This window comes from Micromesistius poutassou (genome assembly GCF_964030765.1).
Source record: "Micromesistius poutassou genome assembly, chromosome: 16".
NCBI classification, from domain to species: Eukaryota; Metazoa; Chordata; class Actinopteri; order Gadiformes; family Gadidae; genus Micromesistius; species Micromesistius poutassou.
The window spans coordinates 8,989,289-9,010,134 of NC_140286.1; the positions used below are offsets into that span (position 1 = coordinate 8,989,289).

The window sequence follows — 20,846 nt, forward strand, 5'->3', positions numbered from 1 at the left end:
ACTGTTGTGATTCCCAGGTTAAGCAGGCGTTTCTCATACGAAAGCAATGGCCAAGCTGGGATGAAGTGTGCATTGGGCTGAGGAATCTAGCCTAACAGGTGCTGTCCAGCTGTGCGTTTAGACATGATGACAGAGTGCTAGTCTTAAAAGCCCATTACCAGCAGCGTACTGACTTTCACAACTCACTGTTTACATCCCGGGTCAGCATTTTCACAGCAGCACGCTGCCAGAGCTGTTTTTATCAGTGACCCTCTTTGCAAGGATACAGACACACAACGTTAGAAAAGGCCCCTGTTTTCATGCGATAACTCTGTGAAGTCTGGTGGTGTTATTTTTAATAACACTTTGATACCAGCCAATTAAACCATATAATGATGTGACCCCCTCCCCCCCTCATCCCCCATCCCCAATCAGCAAGCCTCAATTTATTCTTCTTCCGTCATTTTTTTCCTTGAGACAACCGGAGACACTCCCTTCTCGAACAAGTTAAACTTTATCCCAGGTTCATTACACATTGTGGTTCTTGTTTGACGGTGCACTAAGCGCCGAGCGTGTTCACACTGATTGGTTAGTCACGCTGTCTAGGAGGAGGAGGGCTGTGACTTTTTGGAGTCAGCCAGGTGTTGGCGCTCACCTCTCGCTAACCTGAGGAATCGCCTGACAGTTTACACACATGCAAATTGACTCGCACAAAGGGCCACACGGTACGCCTCCAGAGACCAAAGAAACTTTAGCAAAACAAAGGGAAAAGTACCTTGAATCTGCAACCAGGGGTATTGTTTGCACACAAATCCGGGAGGGGTGCAATTCCCTCAGGCCAAGGGGAGGAGCAATGAGGGGGTTGTCAGCCTTTAGAAATGCAATGAAAGGATCTGGGGGGATGGGTGAATGTCACAATGTTATAAATTCACAGACTTCCTGACGGGTGTTTTCATGTCTGCATTCAGCCTCTTTAAAGGGGAGGGGCCAACGATAAGTTGTAATACTTCCTGAGCTCCAAAATCTCACTCAAAGCAAGGGTTTTAATCCACCCATTGGATCAAATGCTGGATTGACTCAAGGGTTTGGCCTTTCCAATAAAGTAGAGATTTGTTTGTCACGTGTTGTTTCTACAGTGCTGTCAATATTTGTCTTTCACCACAGAGCAACTCTAATTTTGGCCCTTTAATTATTTACCCTTACACAAGTGTGACATTGAGGATACAGTAACACTATATTGATCCCACAAATGTCCACGTCAGAGCAAAACTGCAGAGGAGACAAACAGAGAAGAGCATAATGACAGGAGTACTTTCAATATACTTGCTGAATTTACAAACAGCCTGTTGTTGTGTAAGTATATGTAGTACAAGTAATGTAATAACAGTGTCACAAAAACAGTATCTTCACTATGTTTAAAACTCAAATGCTCTAAGCCTTGCATTTCAAGATGTGACGATTATTTTCAAGAAACCAAACTTCAACACTACTTGTGCAGAATTAGTTTATTTCAGGAACCTCAATTTACTGAGAGTTTCTTTTTGTAAGACGCACAGCGGAAACAGCAGTCATATTTTTAGGACATCTAAATCAAAGTTCTTTATTTTTTAATCAGATGACCTACATTACATTTGTTCAAAGCTCAAAAGGAAATGCTCTGAAATGTTGCTTGCTGAGAAGTGTATGCACCGCTTGTGCACAGCCCCTAGTAAAACTAGGCTGTCTCTCATTGTTAACAACAAATGGAAAGGTTGGGGTCCTTGCAGTCCGCAATTTCCTTCAACAGGGATTTGTTCTAGAAGACACTTTAGCACATTGTACTCTCAGTTGGCCCCCAGCACCACTGAAACTTTGTTGTTCATTGTTACATTTAGTTACTCTTTAAAGAGCCCCTTGTTGTTGTTTTGATTGACTTTCGATGAATCCCGGTCCATCTGGCTTAATTAATTGAACATTACTAACTGCAGTGGAGTATATATTGAAAGATATTTGGGCTTGAATAATCAGGTTAGAATTCATGTGGATAATTGTACGTTGTATCGTATATAAAAACTCACACGTCAAAGTCATGCACTGCAATGACAGATATAATTTGACAAATTGTATTCAGAAAACCCTCAACCCCTCAAATCCAACAGCATTTTGGAGCGTGGTGCCATGGTCGAATTCTTGGCTGCACGAGCTGCGGTCCACACATTAGTACTGGTATAAATGAGTGAGGCTCTCCGCAAGGTCCGGGGGCTCCATGGTCCATAACGACACTGCGGTCTCGGATTGGGGGAACGCAGTGAATGAGGGAATGTTTCGGGGGGGGGGGGGGGGGGGCAGTGGTGATGAAGAATGGTAGTGCTGACATCCTTACTCGCAGCAATCCCACGTCCTTGTAGGACAGAGGACAGGAGATGAAAAAAAACTCAGCAGCACCAGAGGCTGACTTGGCTGTTCCTCTGAGCGCCGTCATAAATCCGAGTGAACATTTCTGAACATCTGTTGTGGATGATTAGCTTGGTGGCTAGCAGAGTTTGACCAGAGGGGAATGAGAACCAGTGTGTTCGCGAGTTGCGTGTACCGTCATGCTTTGCTACTCAAAGAATGAGGATTTTTTTCTTCCTTCTTTCTTGCTGCTCTTTTTTTCTTTAAATTTTCTTCAAAGAGCAAGATTAGAGTTGGAGTGTTTGCATTAGCCATGGAACATGTTTTCCCCTTATCATTAACTTAATTGTCAGTTTGCTTTGAATTGAATCTTTTCAAGGTCACACAAATTTAACCCCCATTAACTCGATTTGATGCATTTGCTATGTTTTATGGTTTGTTGTGTCCCATTTTAGTGGTTTGTTTAGTAAGGAGCTATGTATGTTGCATGTTTTCCATAATTATTAAATTATACGTTTTTGATTAATTTTAATTTATATTATTATTATTATTACTCTTGTGGATTATGCACTCACATTTTAATTAATTAAATATTTCTTAATGTAAAGAGTAAATAATGCTGTTTTGACATGCATTCACTCATGGCAGCTACAGGCGAGCTAGTTTGTTATCCTTTTTTCATTTAATGAAAACATCAAATCACGTGTGCGCCTTGGTCATCTTTTTGTTCCCCAAACAGGTGAGCGCCACAACGCTTCCTCATTGGTCAATGTTCAGGGAGGTAAGGCGAGAGAGGCTTCCTCCTTTCCTCTGTGAAATCCGACACCTATGACATCACCCGGCCCTGGCTCCTCCCCGGGCTCTAGGCAGTGTTCAGTCTGTGAGAAAACGCCGCCTCTGAAGCACCTCTCTAAAGCTGCCCACAGCGCTCCGTAGCCACAGCTGGAAGTAGCGTTGGGAGCTCCCAAAGACAATTCCTTCAGTTTAACGGATAGCAGTCAATGGAATAATTAGAGAGGATCGTGAACCAACTTGTTTTTTTTGTTTTTTTATACTGCCACTTTTTTGAGAAGACATTTTTAGGGATAATCTTACTGGGATACTGTTGGATTTTCTTCTCTGCGATTTTGGAGGCTGTCTGTGGAATAAGTGCCTAAAGATAAAAGGAATAAAAAGGGATTTATTTGTAAAGGACCCAATTGTCATGCATGGGTAAGTGTGACATTTGTGCCTCTCGGCATACTGAAAGCATGTAAATGTAGAAACAAAAGTGGATTAGTGCTTAAAGAAAAATCATCACAGGTGCATTTTTGGGCAAAATGTAAATCAGCATTCCCTGTCTACACAACAATTTAAAAGTTAACTTTTCTCTAATATGATACAAATTTAAAAAATAAGTTAATGTGATACACTTCAGTAGTCAGGTATTTTCTTACCATTCTTTTGTCCCTTGTTTTGTCCTTGTTCACTCTTGCTTGCTAAGCCAAAACAATAGTTTAACCTCGTCTTGGCTTAGCGCTATTGGCTGGCTCTCTGGCAAATTGCCTTGTCTGGTTGGAGCGCCCCTACTTTTTTCAGAGCACTCTGAATAGAGAGGCCATAGAGTGTGGCCTAGCTACCGCTGCTAAGGTGAGACACCCAACCGTTAAACAGCATTAGGCCATACAACCTGTTTTTCCAGTTGCCTTTATCAACCCTGGCAATCTTGGGGCCAGAGTTTGAGCACAAACACAACTTCCTTAGATAAACACAACAAAGGGGTTTAGCCATCTCAAATGGTTGGATATGGGAGTTTGAAATGTGTACTTGAAATCAAATGTGTTGATCATTTTCAACATTTAAGTTAGTTTGTATTAAAAATGTGTAATGCAGATCATGTCATGCATTGTTTTAAAGAAGTATTCATTTTTTAAATATTGTATTGTTTTTTCATTTTATGAAAACAATTTCTCAACAATTTGGTTACTCAATAGTAGCAGCTAGTGCCAGTGGAGAGGGGGGGGGGGGTTGGGGAAGTCTCCTATTCGCAGCTTGTTCTTTTCCATCAAAGCTGTCTCGAACCCTCAAAGAACGTAGTGTTAAGACAACATGTCTGTCTTGCTTTGTTTGGCCGGGAAATGAGAGACCTCCCCATGGGTCCGTCTCACCACGCTGAGAAGTGTTTTTTGACTCAGTTGAACCAAATCTGAACTTTATTTTCCCCCCTCTAGTTAATCATTCACATATACAGCTCTGACCTGTTGCACTTGGCTCGCAGTGGTGAGTAACCCAAACACGGGATGAAACGCTGGAGCTGGTGTAGGAGCCTTTGAAACATAATGGCGGCTACCGCTCAACTGTCCACGTTTCTGTTCTGTCCCCTAGGCAGCCTTAACAAAAAAAGCCCCCACCCCCCAACCCCCTGCTTTTGCTATGGTCACCCGTCCTTCACAGGGTTTGACCTTTAAGGTTGTCTCCTGCCACTTCCACCATGCTGGCTATTGACCCCGCATTCTGCTTTTACGACTCGGGTTCAGTCACATCGTCACCAGCAGTGTTCCACAGAAGCTGTGCACAGAACAGAGCTGGCCTACATCTAGATTTGACCTTAAGGATATTGCTGGGATTGCTATGATGTTGTTGATTTTCAACGTTGTTGAAAATCGTTGTTGAAAATCAACCTTATACCTTATAGCTTATACCCATTGTCTTCCAGTGTCGGTGTGTTTATCCCTTCACATTCTAAAAACGTCAATAGCTAAATGTTTCATGGAGCCTTTGCACAAACTGGTCACAGAGCTGGTCTACAGCTCGATGTGACCTTAAGGGTATTACTGTGATTTATATGTTGCTCTAAAGTATTTTGGGAGAACAATTTGGGTGAAAAACCACAACATCTACCCATTGTCTTCCAGTGTTGGTGTGTTTCTCCCTTAGATTTCTTTGAAACGACTAGCACAATGTGCAACAGTCAATCACTCAAACGTTTTCCCCACTGGATTGCTCTAAGGTAATTATAGGGAAGGAATATGGATTTTTTCAATTGAACGTGATTTCTCATCATTGGTGATTTGGGTGATGTGTAATGGCCTTTTAACTGATGATGGATTTGCTTCAATGCTTTTGTTCCTAGCAGTGTTTCAGAAAATGTTACTTTCAATAGCCGATTATGGTCTGGGGAGATGATCGAGTGAATTGTCTTTTTCCTAGGTGTATTTACAGATCAAGGCCAGCACATGTGATTCATAAAAAAAGACATTGCATTGAACAAAATCTGATAAGAAACCAATTGATCTAGTTGCATTTGTACTTTGCACTACTTATTTTTCGAAATGTTCTCCTCTTGACTAGCTTGTAAAACACAGTACCCACACAGAGCTTTGGTTGCACTGTTGTGTTACCCATAGTGCCTGGCTATGGCAAGGCTCAGAGTAGTAGATGATGCACCTAATTATCAATCCTGTCTACGGGACTGTACTTCAGAATGACAGCTCTGCAGCTTGGGGTGGATGTGACCGGGCAGCACTGTGTAATAATGTGTGATGTCAATCAGGCCCTGTGTTTCCGTTAAGCATTGGCCCGGCTGGCTGGCATCAACTGCCACCAAACTCTTTGTGTCACTGTCTCTCATTCGTTCTGACAGATGCTGAGGAGTTGGTTTGGGAAAAGCTTTTTTTATTCTATTTTTTTGACCAAAGTCAGCACTGTTTTGACATGGAACTTTGTGAGCTTTTCCAAGCATTTGTTTAAGCTGCATATAGGTTTACGTACTGAGATAACTCTTACCAAATTATGTGTTTTTGTAGTAAAAGAGTTGTATTTATTGTAAGGGTGCTCACCATTATTTTTTGCCCACAAAAATATTATTGACTACATGTTTTAGGTGTGTGTGTGTGTTTGTGTCATATGTAGCTTTTTTAGCGCCAAACATCACAGCAGCTCATCTCAATGCAAATTTAAATCCTTTTTGTCAGGGAAGACATTTCTCTGCGTGCAAAAAAACTCATTTAAATTCCACATCATCCCATTACGCCTCCTCACTGATTGAAACAGCCACCGTCTCAGTATGTACCAGAGACCTAAGACTGGGCCAGCGTGTAGTCGAGACTAATGGGGAGTATTTCTCTGTAGGCCAAAAAAAACATGCTGTATCCAATGTAAATGTAAATTATCTTCTGTAATATGCTGTTTTGCTATCTTTGGGAGACAATCCGTACGCAGAAAGAGATCACTGTCATGGTCCAGATCCTTAACTTGATACTACCCAGTCAAATTGCATTCTGTCCAAGCCTTACTGAGTTGTATTGTAAACAGCTCTTTTTTCAAAATGTCTTCCGGTGATCCTTTGCTTTCAAACCAAGAGTTGCTCCTTGCGTTAACTTCTCCATTAGGGGCCAACTAGGATACTACAGCAAAAGCATTGCAACTCTAATTGTGTACGGATTGATCTGTTTCTCAATTTTTGGAGTAGGCATACAATTGATAATGGGGTTTATCCCCTTACCTCCCCTGACCTCGTTCTCTTAGTTTCCCAATATCTTAAAATGGTTGGCTAGACAAGACACTCTACTTGATAACATATATATATTTTTTGTTCCCTCAACCACCCAAGTAATTTTCTCCAAACTTCGAAAGATCCACTATTGAGCTCTCAAACAATAGGAAGTAGAGCTGGCCTTCAGGTTTTGATGATATTTTATAGCGCAATATGAGTACAGAAAAGACTAGAAAGTGGTGGTGCTTGCATCTTAGGCACACAGAGACATAAAGCTGCACACACAAGCGTTGGGCGGAAAAACATTTATTGTGTTGGTACATTGCGATGCATGTTATTGGACTTTGTTAATCGTCCTTTATCTATACCAAAAGGGAAAAAAATACTATTTGCTGCCTCAGAACTCGCTCTCTCTGGCTTGTTCTGGGAAGATGGATGAAGATTCATTTGGTTTCATTAGAGCGCCTCTCTTATTTATAGCCCTGCTCTGCAGAGCCAGGTCGGCCCTTTTGTGCCCCTGCAAGGATGCAGGAGCCTGTGGTGTTGATGAAACATTCCTTTGTCAGGGGGGTATTCTCTGTGGAGAACGGCTGCTTGTTTGGGGGCTGGGATGTGGGGGTCAGTCAGAGCAAGGCAACAATGCAAGAAGCAAAGCCAGTGAAATTGCAATTCCAGTGCATGGCTGCAGCTCTTTCGTAGACCAGAGCCTGCCGCTTGTCAGGGGTCTTGCACTGTAGCAGTGTGATTTGGTTTGGGCTGTGTAATAACGCCACTCGAGGAGGGAGTCAATGTTGAGATCCCCTCTGATGGAAATGGAATGACGTCGATGCAAACGTTCTTTATGCGCGTCACAGTGAGGAGGAAGCGAGGGTGGCTCCAGCTTTGCAAACCAAATCGTGCCTGTACTCGACAGCCACACAATTTAAATATTTTTCCAGTAATCATAGTTTTTCAAATGTACCAAAAAATGTCTCTAGACCCAATGTGAAGATTATTGCCCTACAGCTGAAGAGTAGGGGGTGATCATTTAACGGCTATTTCCCTGCAAATCTCTTCTTTGGTTGAGGTGTTCCTTAACATCTAATGGCAGATGTCTACCTTCATGGCTGACTTGAATGAGTGAACTGGTTGGCACTAGAGATAGGGTTTAAGGCTGGCGTGATGAGTTGAGATGGTATGGAGGGGAGGTTAGCTCCTTTTTGCCAGCAGGTGATGATTTTGAAATGTGCAACGGTCAAAGCATTGAACTCATCGTCTTTCCATCTCTGTAACACCGTAGGCTAGTGTGACGGTTTTGTTTATGAGCTATAGTGGTCTAAAACGGTGTGGCTTGTGTGAGGGATGCCATTCGGCATGTTGCTTAATGCACATTCATTAGCTTCTTGACCTGCATATGTTATTCTAATGATTGGGGCTATTCTGCCATGGCTAGACACGAGACCTCACTTGAATATAATTTGATTCCTTAGATCTTGCTTGAAAAGGTTGAGATAGCGGTTGAGCTTTAGGCCTATGGACCAAGTACGTGACAGCCTTGCTTCTTGTTTTATTTTCTTCATTTTTATAGTTTATTTTATCCCAGTTGTAAGCATTTTTTTCTCTGCAGCAGTACGCTCTCAGTTTGACAACCAACAGTCAACCGCTCACAGTTTGCTGTCTCTTACATGAGCGGGTTTCTGTATTTCGTCCAGATTATAGCTTGCCCACCTCCGGCCACCCTTCACACCATCTACCAAAGCGAGCCGACTCCACAGAGCCTCCTGATCTGGAATCAAAGTTGACGCCCCAACGTGCCTCTTCCCCTCCCCGACAGTTTTAACAGGTCTCGGCGAAGGTACAGCGTTTAACCACGGCGTGAAATCACTTCAAACTGATGACTGCAACTGCATTGGCTCTGATAGCTTTTCATTTGTTGACCTGACAGAGGCACTTTAGGTGTCGGGGGGGTGGGGGGGGGATCTGGCAGTGTGAGTGACAAGACTTGTCGCCGCCCGTCATTCTGTGTGTGTGCGATGGCCCGCCGGCGAATCGAATTGTTCTCAGTCTCTAACATGACACACGTCGAGAATTTGGGGATATCTCTGCTTTTTCAGCATGTCTCCGATGCTCGATTCAAAGCATGGTGAACATACCTGTAGTAGACTGGTATGAATGGACCGTAGTAGGTACCGTAGTCGGGTGTGTAAATTGCACTATTGCATCATATGTCAACAATGTTATGCTCTGTTCCTCTTTTTCTGTTGGCAGTGCGTTGAGCTCCTTTTTATTCGTTCCACAGGGGTTGTGTTGCGTGCAATGGTTGTTTTCAGAGAACACCTGATTGAAAAGCAATTATTTGCCTTGGTGTGTATTTGCACAGAAAACGCGAGGAGCTTTTCCCCTCCTTCTATTTCTCTGTGAACTGGAACTATGCGATTAGCCGAGCAGAGACCACGACCCTCAGTCAACTCAGAATTTCTCTAGTGGGATGTGTCTGAAAGGGAGAATGAAAGAGAGAGAGTGAGGTAGAGAGAGAGAGAGACAGAGAGGCGAGTTAAGTGTGAGCATGTCTTGTTAGCCTGGCTACACAACAGTGGCTCCACACTGGAGGTAATTGATAGTCTGGAGGCTGTCTCAGCTGCAGGTAAATCCTATCCGCAGCTGCATGGGAGAGGGAGGGAGTTAGCTTGGTGTGGAGGGTGGTACAAAATCCATGCTATAAAGTCTAGCATGGATTTTGAATTCAGAATAACTATTATGTGGGGATGGTTGAGGGGGCCGGGGAAGTACATGGAGAGCACATAGCAAAGCTGACAGACAGATGGAGATAGTGAAATGTTTAGTCAGCGTGGGTGTTTTTCTTTCTTTCATCGAGTTTCAAGTATTCCGGATTGTATAGGCTTATAAATGTGGCCCACGTCTTGGACATTTATTCAGAAAAGATGCGTATGCGACGAGTGTCTCAGTTTTATAGCCTGAAAAAAACAAAACAAGCTGACAGTGCTAACTGCCCCAGCTGTCATCTAAATCAAATATCACGCTATTGGATTACCTCTGTATCTGAAACCTGACTGTACAGGGATTTCGAGCATCAACTCCTGCGCTGCGAATATGAAAACAGGAAATGTGAAACAATCATTAGTTATATGAATTTGAAGATAGACATTGTTTGTTCATCCGAGTCTGGTTTTAAATGATGTCTAATAAATACACAGCATTGCATCCATTTACTGCGATGCCACCTCTGAGATCAGGACAAACAATCCCAGGGACTAGCAAGCCTCCCGTCACCCCATCGCTGTGATATCAAAATATCTTCTAGCCTTCTTGCAGGGATATTTCTGTAGCTTTGTCTCTTGTTTTTCGAACACAGTGATATCTAGTTTCCTCCTTTTCACATTGAGATGTAGAGCGATGCGATACGTGATGTGACAACAGGAGCTCGGGCGGGGCAAGAATCATCGCTTCCAGCGGGAGATACGTAGGTGGTAATGAGGACATTGTGGAAGTGCCGGTCGTCATGTTGTGGCTCCAGCCTGTCAGTATAATGGACCTTGACATTCAGGCGGCGATCGATCGCATTGCTCTCGGCCCCCCTGATGCTGGTTGTTCTCCACCCTCGCTCTCCGTCAGCCTGCCACACAGAGATGGACGGAGGCCCACCCTCGGATCCCAGGCGACCGTCGGTGGGTTCAGATATTCTCTCATTACGGCCGAGGTAGCCCCGAGGTGAGGGGATCGCGAAGGACGGCATGGTAGTCAGTGGGAAGGACACTTTTTTTTTTTTGAAAATGTGTTACTAAAGAGGCAGCAATGTCATGACTTTCTGCACCCCGTTTTTCAATAAATGACAACACTGGCAATTGGTCAAAAAAAGTTACATTTTCTATTAAGCTGAATTTCGCTGCTGGAGTTTTATTTTTTATATATTCTTGATTTGCCTCTACGTGTTAATGTTATGCAAGGTTTGTTGCAATTCTCTCGTCTTTTGCGCTCTTGTTGTGAAATGGGAGAAAATAATTTAGCCGAGGGTCCCTGGCTCTCTTGCCCTTTGTTGGCTGGTCTCTGCCTATTCTACACCCGGCTCTTTTACATTTTAAGTCCTCAGGCCTCTAGAGAGTGATGGGGATATATGGTTCCATCTGCTCCAACAGACTGGCTCATAGCTCAGACTGAAAGAGAGAGCGGGCGAGGGAGATGGAGAAAGAGCACGAGAGAGAGAGCAGGGAGGCATGGTTAAGTGAGTAAGAAGCAGAGAGGATCGAGAGAGAGCCAACGCCAACTGACAGAAAGACAGAAAAGGCTTATTAGAATCCTCTTTTTTAGTCGTTATACTGGGGCCTGGAGGATATCTTTTTGGAATTGGAGGCTGGGGAGAAGTAGGATTAAGAAGCGTTGGATGGTGGTCCTGCCCCTTCCTGTTTGGAATGTCAGCTATCTTACACTAAGTCGGTTAAGTCGGCTTTATGTGTAACTAGAGACTTGCAGTTTGTTTTTCTACCACTTCTTCAGTTTTTTCTGCCTCCAGCTAATTACCAGACCAAATAGGTCTCAGGTGAAAAGCCTGTGTCTGGTCTCAGGCATTTTCTGTTGCATTACAATGTTTCTGTATACACAAACTAATAATGGGCTGTTATAATCTCTTTCATAGCCACGGGCAAGCCTCCTTCCATCAATATTTGTTTTTCGTAACATTTAGCTATACCATTCGCTTAAAAACAATTCAATTCAGATTCTCTATCCTCTGTATTATTATGAAGAAAAAAATAGCCTTGTTTTGGAGACGACAACGGTTACAAATTAGCTGATAAGAGTAGCATTGGCTTGGGAAACTTTCCTCTGGTATGCCAAAAAAAATCCCCAAAAAATAACCTTTTTCATAAGCTGACGGCTGTCTGCATTCTTGCTGATACTAGCCAGTAACACGGCATCAAGGTTTTTGGCATGGTTCACATGTAGACCCCCGGGGGACTCCTGCTGGCCAGGGGGCTTCAGTTCCAGCCCGTTACAATCACTAATCTGGCCTGACATCAAGATGATTTACAATACCCCTCTACCATAAGCGTTGGTGCACTAGAAGTAATTGATTTAGAACAGTGGAGACACCTGCTGTACGGGATGAAACCCCTTCTCCTTTCCCTCCTTGCTCTGAGAAGTTAGCACCACAGCACATTGCCTGAGCACAGTAACCGACAAATTGAACCGTTTCATTCCTGTTGAAGGGTAGGGGGTGCTACGTAAACTTACTTCTGGTCAGGGTGGCATCTTTGCCGGCGTTGTTCTGTAATAACCCAAGGCTTTTTTTTCTTCTCTGTGGCTTTGTCGAACCCTGTCTGTATTATTTCCTGGTTTGAGCAGAGCGTGCACAGCCGTCTCAGTTGGGGAAAGCCATTGATGCGGGCTACTCTTTATTTGCCAGCAGTCCCACTGAAATGCCTTCACTCTGTTTGCCTTTTACTCCCCGAGACAAGACGAGACTGGCTGCCTGGGGTGGGGGGTTGTAGGCTGGGTGGCGGGGCAGCACTCCTCCACTACGTTGGGGGCTTCAAGGCCTTCTTTAGCGCAGTCATTTTACGGCACCATCTGGCCACATATAAACCTTCAAGTTGTTTCTTATGTCAGCGTTCATTTCCTCATTGTTCACATTTTAGATTAATACATTGCCATGAGGCACAATGTTTGAATTGCATGTGATGGCTTACTAACCTAAGATGGAAGAGCATTTGTAGGATATATGCTATATGAAGCACATGTTCCTATGATAAATCGTCTAGTAAATTGCTGGTAAGGAAGTTCCCCCCCACCCCCCCCCATCATCTTATACATGTCTGATTAGGGGGCCATCCTGAAGGTAGTATGACCACAACAATGTAAATCTCATTATTTCTCGACCAAGCTGACATCCTTGTTGCCCCTTTGTGGTGAGCGATTACCCACCGGACCAATTGCTAAAGTGTGTTGGCTGGAACCTCTCAGTTAATTTTCAATTATGAACAGGCGCCGACCAAAATGCCTCTGGACTCCCTACAACCGATCAGAGCAACGAAACGTGTGACATATCAGTGGCAGCCGTCTTGGTTGTTTAGGAAAATGCCCCAACACTGCTCCCATATGGTGCCACTCTGTCTAATATTGGGCAGGTTTGATACGATGACTTAACAGTTGTGGCTCGACCCAGGCAAATTCTGCCGGGAATCCGCCTGAATGGGAGGTGGGCCAGACACACGGTGAATAAAACATGAGGCTGCATATTCGTCTGGCTAGAGATGACCAGTATTGAAGAGAACTGTTCAATATTCTCCATGACTTCACTTGATTTGCTGTGTGTTTAGCATCGGCCTCCCTATGATGAATGTCTGGTTTACATTGAGTCTGATTTAGATTTATTGCCAGTTCTTGAGCCGTTGTGTTTTGTGATTCAATCCATTTATTCCTCGCTCCACAACTTGACAATGCCAATAATCACACCACAATAAATTCTAATGGAGGTGGCACTCTTCTGTGTCATCACTGCTGTAATGCACATTGCTTTTCCCTCCCAGATTGATTTGTTGCTGAAAAGCCCAGTTAGCTCCCCCAGAGGTGATTGTAAATCCACTCTTCAGTGGCAATGCAATGGTTCTCAGAGTTAAGCAAAACATTTATTCAGCAGTGCTGTATGTCAATCGACACTATATTCTATGGAGCCTATATCCAATGTGGTAGGATTCGGTTGCGATATGACTCAGTTCCACAACCTGTCAGGACACGATCACTTGGTAATCGTGTTGGTAACTCCACTCTCCACGATTCTCTCGAATGAAAGTGATTTTCTGGCGATGCGTCACTGGGATCCATTCTCCTTTCCCGTACATGTTGCCAGTGTTTACTGTTCTCGCAATACCAGTGTTATTCACAACTGCCCGAGTACCTTCTACAACTGAACTTTAACGCTATAGCTAAGAGCAATCAGTGATCTTTTCTATCTGTTGCTCAACCCTAAAGGAAGTGCTCATTTTATAGCTCTCAGTCTGCTTCTAAATCTTGCAGCTAGCAGTAAAGCGTTATCAATTAACTCTGTGCAATCAGCTTGTAAACAAAACCACTGTAAAATCCGATAGGTCACAGGACATTACACTTTGTGTGCTGCATTTCAATGGCAGTCCTCGTCACACCCCTGTAAAAGAAGACATGCACCATCAAGCCTGTGGAAATGGCAAAGGCTTTCAATTTGGGGAGTCATTTGTTTACCTTACAATTTCACTTCACTATGCAGACGGTGGGCTGCTTGCCATCATTATCCTAGTTTTTTCTTATTCTTCCGATGCACACTCTTCATCTCCAGTGGGATGAGAAAGGAAAACAGTGTGCCGTGTAGACCCTGTCGGGGCCACGGAAGTCTAATCAAAAGGCCCAGAAACACAGCTGTCCAAACGCAGCCCGCCATTGTGTTTACGGAACCGCTGCAGTATGTGGCAACCTCTTTGTGCCCGGGTTTATCACCTCCAGAGGCTGCATTGATTGGCTCCTTGGGCCGCCATTCATACAGGGCGACCAGAGGTGCCATCTCCCTGGGCACACTGGACAAACTATAACAAACAGAAGTAGAGAGGGCCTGTGCAGGAGGAGATTGAAACAGGGGAGAGAGGATAGATGGGATTTACGCAGTTAGTAGTGGTTTCTCAGCTCCTGCAGCTGTGTGCTACATTGTCCGTCTGTTGGGTGCCATTTGTGGGAATGGGCGGCCACACCCTACCCACACAACCACACGGACAACCCGAGATGGTGTGGGGGTAGCAGGTGGGGGAGGGGGGGGTCGGGAGGCTATAACAACTGACGAGCATGCAGCTGATGTGGGTGGCCAAGCAAACAGTATAGTTGATCTTTGTTATCCTTCCAGGCTGCACTCACTTTAAGCCCATCTGCCTGCTGCATTTACCATTGAAACATTCACATCCTTTTGTTCCCAACCCCCATTAATTATTCCTCAAAGGCTTTCAGTCTTCCTCCTATGTTTATTTAAAGGTACATTGTATGGGTTCCCTGTAGTTCCGGCATTTCTTCTCTCCTGAAGACATGGAGTTCAACTGATTGTTGGAGTAGCAGTTTGAGGAGTCCAGTAATATGTTACCTATTATAGCTGCACTATCACCCACATGGTTAACAAACAGCCCTGCTTATGTACTTGGATTCAACAGTTGCATTATGTTATGTCACTGGTAGAGGGCATGGATATTGGATTGGAGTTTGGCGGGTAGACAGAAAGTGTGGTAGTTGGGTTAGTAGACGGGTAGAGGAAATTAACATAATATTAAAATAATGTTTTAACATATTGATTTAATCTAACAAAAAGTGTACAACCGGGTGCCGCACACAAATGCAAAGAGACACACACCAGCATCCGACCGTATCGTTACAAAGGCACAAAGATGCGCACGTAATCTGGCAAGGGTAGCCATCCACCCAGGCACGTTCTCAATGTTTTTCCTCTCCTTCTCCCACCTAGTAGTAAACAATGCCTTCATGTGCTGCCTGCCAATTGCTAATTTTTCCCTACCAGATCACACTGCACCACAACATTGCCATGTTCATCACATCGTGAGACACAAACACTGGTAAAAAAAACACAGTGCACGGTGTCACGCGCTGTTGTGCATGCAGCTAGAAGGCACGCAACGGCACTCAGGATAAATAAGTGTGGCTAAATAAATAAAGAAGAAACACTGCTCCAGGAATTTCGTCTCATTGAAGATGAAAAGCATCTGCCTCTCCCTGGCATCTGTTGCGAAAGATATCCCTCCACCGCCACAGGTTTGGCGCACGGCGAGTGGCCAAGTCTATCAGCCTCGCTCACACGCTCACCTACCATCCGACTGGAAGACACCCCCGTGCCGGCACCCATGTGTAGCGAGCAGCGAGATGTCAGCTCCCAGCCAAGAAAACTTGTGTTTCACGCTTATTTGATTTAAGTTAACTTGGGCCGTGTGCTTGAATGAAATAACGTGGCAACCACCATTTCGAGATTGAATTTGTCATGCTGGGGAGGATGTGAAAATAAGTGTACACTATTAGGCTTTTCTTTCGTGTGCAGAACGTCCAGAGCTTGGCATGCCAACAAGGTCATTGCCACCAACGAAACGGTGTAGTTCAACAACTGCATGTAAACATTTTTTAGATGGGGAGGGGTGGGTTGTATACGGCAGACATCCACATGAAAGGGTGGAGCGTAATGCATCTCGGTGCGAGCCCAGTTGGAACAGATGACGGATGCAGGCGGACAAGGAGGATGTCTGGAATATTCCTCCGAGGCAAAGGTGTCTGGCACGGGGCCGATGTGGTTGGTGGCTTGACGAGGCCGCCCGACGCATTCTAGTCATCGGGTGACAAAGAGTGATGTGGAGTGGGAGCGGCCGGCGGAGCCTGTCTCCAGGTGTTTCGCCGATGAAACGCTTGTGACTCGCTGCATTCCTTCACGTCACTGCGCTCTGCTTAACCCTTCTTGGCCCCTCCTCATCCCATCTTCGCCAGGCAGCCTGTCACTAGAGATTAAAGCCGGTCTCCGATATATATATGCGCGCGCACACACACACACACACACACACACACACACACACACACACACACACACACACACACACACACACACACACACACACACACACACACACACACCTGCCTTCTGGCAAGCCGCCTTCTTCTAGTTTAGTTTCCTTTGTTGCGTCTTGTTTGAGGAAAGGCTGTTATAAGGGGGTGATTTGTTTGCGTGTTTGAGCGAGAATGTGCGTCCTAATGTTTCCACAAGCATCAAAAAGGCAAAGTGACTAATATACTACCACCTCGCGGAGACATTGTTTCTGTGCCTCCCCCCCCCCCCCCCCCCCCTTTCATACATACAAGATACAGGGGGCATTGTTCCCCTGCCTCTCCAACTTACTCAGCCAGACTGAATTGACGATACTTGACTGGCCACCCAGCACGCCCGGAGATATTGCACATTCAAGACACCCCTCCTATTTCTCCTCTCACAAATATCTGCAATCAAAAAAAACAAAAAAAACAAAACAAAAAAAAAAAGTAAACAAACCTTTGTTTACTCTGTGATGTAAAGAAGGCATGGAGACCGAACAGAAGAGCGACTGAGAATCTTTTCAATTCAATTCCTATCGACCTTAAACGAGAAAAAAAAGATGGGTTATAGAAAATCGGCAGGGAGCCCTTGAAGGCAAAGTAGGAATGCTCGAAGGCTGCTTCTTAAACTTTTCGCCTCCTTGTTTATTTCTTCATGGGGGCACGTTGATATCTCTCAGTACCAGATGCCCTCTGTTTTACAACACTGTGATCCTCATCAGAGATGGCCTGTGGCAAGCGTGGCAAGATAAGACATTTATACAGGGTGCAATTTGTGTGGACACAGTTACAATAATCAGGAGGGCGGTGACTGCTAAAATACAGGCCATGAGATGAGGGCCACTCTAAGGTCAAATATCTTATCAGATTGGTACCAAGAAACGTTCATGGATGCTGTTAATCCAGCAGGAATCAATACTCACTAGCCCTTCCTTTTAGGACGACCGCTTGTGTCCTGCTGCCAATTTAGGCAGCAGTTGAGCAATTCTCCTTGCCACGAGAGCTTAGGGTAATTATGGTTAATTTGCGGAACACCTGCTCCGTCGCCCAAGCATAAAACCCCCTGGGAGTGCGTGTGTGTGTGCGTGTGTGTGTGTGTGTGTGTGTGTGTTTTAAGTGTTTATGCATGCGTCACATGTTGTCATCCTGTGACATCATGGCACTCTGTATGATTTGGGCTCATCTGGAAAACAGCGTTTCAATTTCTTAATGGGAGATATCTAGTGGATTTGGGGCTCATAGGGACCCAAACCTCAGGGGGGTCTTTTCTTTGTCTTCTTCATTAGGGAGGCCTGTTTGGTATCGGAGTGAGATGCACTGGCTTCCTCCCCTTTGCTTTTGACCGAGCCAGGGTGTCTTTCATTGTCGCCGACGACAGTGTTCCAACTCTTAGGCTGGATCAGGTGTGATTTGTGTGAAAAGCTCCCGCTGTTGTGCGTCGTTATTTTTCTCATTTGTGTTCCCGACTAATTTTCTTCTCCTTTGTGTGGATTTCTTTAAAAATGTGTTTGGCTTAGCACAGTGCTATTGTCGTTGCTCATTCAAATGTATGCAAATCCTGACTCTGTCTGTCCCTGTGTTTCTCTGCTCTCCTAGGTGTTAGTCTTTGATCTTGTCAGTGTCTAGCGGAGGGACTCGAGGAGGGAGCAGTGCCACCTTGGAACATGGTGCCTAACATTCACCTGTCAGTGCCCCTCCTGCCCAGATGGGCGGCGCCGTTCCTGCTTCTGCTCAGCTACACGGTGATGTCCTCTCTGGCAGACAGTAAGTAGCAACGGTTTTATACTGTGCATGGTGGTGTTTTTGGTTCAGTAACATGTAGCGTTTTGGCCAAGCCAATCGTTCATACTAGTACTTCATACTACGTTCAATACGTTTAAATCGACATTAAGGCTCAGTCCTTACAGCAGCAACCCGGCTTCGAGCTGATATGCTGCCTAACAATAACGGTACACGTTTACAGAGGATTTTACCACATACAGTGCATTTAAATGATTATTGCAAAACAGCGCATGGGCTTCTTCCTTATACATTTAATTTATATAATGCTCCACGACAGTTGGAAGAAAGGAAAAAGCATCCCGAGGTGACTTGGCTAAAGCATTAGGAGTGCATTCCTACCCGGAGTTCTGAAACCCGTAGCGCCCGGGTGAAAGGAAGAGGTCGGAGAATGCAAGGATGCTCCTCCGGCCTCTATGCCTGGCTGTCGATCCGAATAAAGGCTGAGAGTGGAAGAAGCAGCACAGGAAGATGTGTCACTGTTGCCGGGCCCCGGGGGGCCGGAGGGGCCCCAGGAGGCGGCCGCGAGCCACTGCCGTAGACAGGGTCAGGAACATAATTAATTCACTGCATGACCTCAGCTGCAATGCTGTCACAGGGTCGCTGTAATTCAATTAGAACACCCCCCCCCATCCCCCCTCCCTATATACACACGAACACACACTTGCACAATATATACAGTGTATTTCTGTACTTCCCTTGCCTTTCACTTTACTGTTCAAGGCTGTGAGACTTATGCCTCTTCATACCCAGTATCAATGCGAGTCCGACCCCAGAAGTACGTTTTCACACCTCTGCCAAGGCCTCTCATTACTCAAGATAATAATTAATGCAAGAATTATTCTCACCTCTGCCTCGCTTTGTGTTAAGCTGTTGTATAAAAGTGTGGTGATTACGGAATGTGCCTTTTTCCAGCCGGTGCTTACAAGGGGACATTGTTGATAGGCCAAGTACCATTATCCACTTTCCCTCTGTGTTAATGGCTCTACTTGAGAACCTATGTTCCACTGGTTATGTTCACCGCCATTTACAGATAAGTTCGGCTTCGGTATAAGAACAAATATCTTTCTCTGCTCTACCCATTAGAAAGAAACTGTTTTAAACGACACCCAGCCATTGATCCTTCAAGACTAAATTAAATGGGAGGGTCCCAGTTCGGCTTATGGACCGAATCAGCACATGAACGTGGGCTTGGTGTCGCATTAAAGTATTCTCGAGCTTTCTAAAGTCTATGGGTGTATGTCTATGTAACTCTTTATGGGAAAAGGCCAAGGCCTGCTATTACTCAAAGTATAGTGCGAACAGACATGGAATTAAAATAAGACACCAGCAGAAGGGGGCAAAAATAACACCTACCACAAATGGTGGGGTTGCGCACAATGGTTGCCTGTAATTTTAATGCGTCTAAGTTATGCAAATGTGATAGTTCTGCTCGCAGGGCCCTGAATTACAGGGCAAACTGCAGACATGATATTTTGGGTGGGGTGCCTGGCAAGGTTTTGATTACCAGTACTCTGTGTAGCTTTCCTACGGAAACAGCCCGGCAAGCCAAGTGGCCTCAGATTGCAGACTTTTGTACCAGTGTTAGATGTCCCCGCCAACTCCAAACACCGTTTCTACTGATCGTTCTATTTCCAGTGTGCCTCTCCGGTGTCCTTGTCTCTTGTCCCTGTTCTGTCTCGCTATGTTTTGGGAGATTGTGTTGCGCTGCCATCGCTTAGGTAAGACAATTCAATTAGTGTCGTTCTTGTTGATGTACCAAAGCAAATAAAAAAACAACCCCCCCCCCCCCCCCCCTACTCACACACACACAAACACACACTCCCTCACACACCCGACTCACCCCACCTCCCCATAACGGTCTGTGCTATAACCCTATGACATCATTCGTCTTGCTTTGTAATTGAGTAGGCTCACAATACAGTGTGATTATTTTGAGTGCCGATCTTAGATGGTCCATTGATCCCTTGAGGGGGGTCTCTCTGGGGGGGAGGGCTGGGATAATCATCTGGCTCTCTGTACTGCCTCCCTTGACACAATAGACCACCGCCCCACTGCAAGGTCAGCCTCAAAGTCACACATATCCAGCACTTCTAGATCTAGTGGTTATCTTTTTGTTGTGCTGTCACCCTGAGTTATTCCATGTACTTTAATGTCCTCTTTTGATGTATGTCTCTCTCTCTCTCTCTGCTGTGTGCCCATTGCCTCCTATAATCTGGGAAGGATTTTTATCAGGAGTTACAGGAAGACCACCGGGGTTGTTTCTTGCACACAGAGGATCGCTCACGGGATCATAATTATGTCTCCTGGTTTAAACATACTTTTCATGTAACCGCTTTCCCCCCCCAATCATTTATTTGACTCTCCGACCCTTTGGCAATTGTGAGTAAAAGTAAAAGTAGAATACACCACAAAAACTCCAGAGGCTTTGATTATTTTAAAGGGAAAAAGATCAAGGTAGATCCTTAACAACGGGGGCTAGCTGTACCCACAAATGAATGTGCTATCTGCTATGGGTCAGTATATCCACCGCGTGGCAGGTTAATGGTGTATGTTGTGTTCAGAAGCAATAAAATGCTTAAATCCCTAACCAACAAAACCAGAAACGTACCCTATACCACAATGAAAATGTACGGGACTGCTGTAGAGGCCCTGT

The 20,846-nt window shown here is 44.9% G+C and overlaps 1 protein-coding gene across 1 annotated transcript in view; it reads left to right on the forward strand.

Annotated features, from left to right (window-relative positions):
* Positions 1–3,248: 3,248 nt before the first annotated feature.
* Positions 3,249–20,846, forward strand: part of LOC311361054 (receptor-type tyrosine-protein phosphatase F-like) — a 121,637-nt gene continuing 104,039 nt past the window's right edge. The window contains 2 exon segments of the mRNA XM_084481228.1: positions 3,249–3,564; positions 18,008–18,175. Coding sequence (XP_084337354.1) covers positions 18,076–18,175 — 100 coding nt within the window. The 5' untranslated portion in view covers positions 3,249–3,564; positions 18,008–18,075.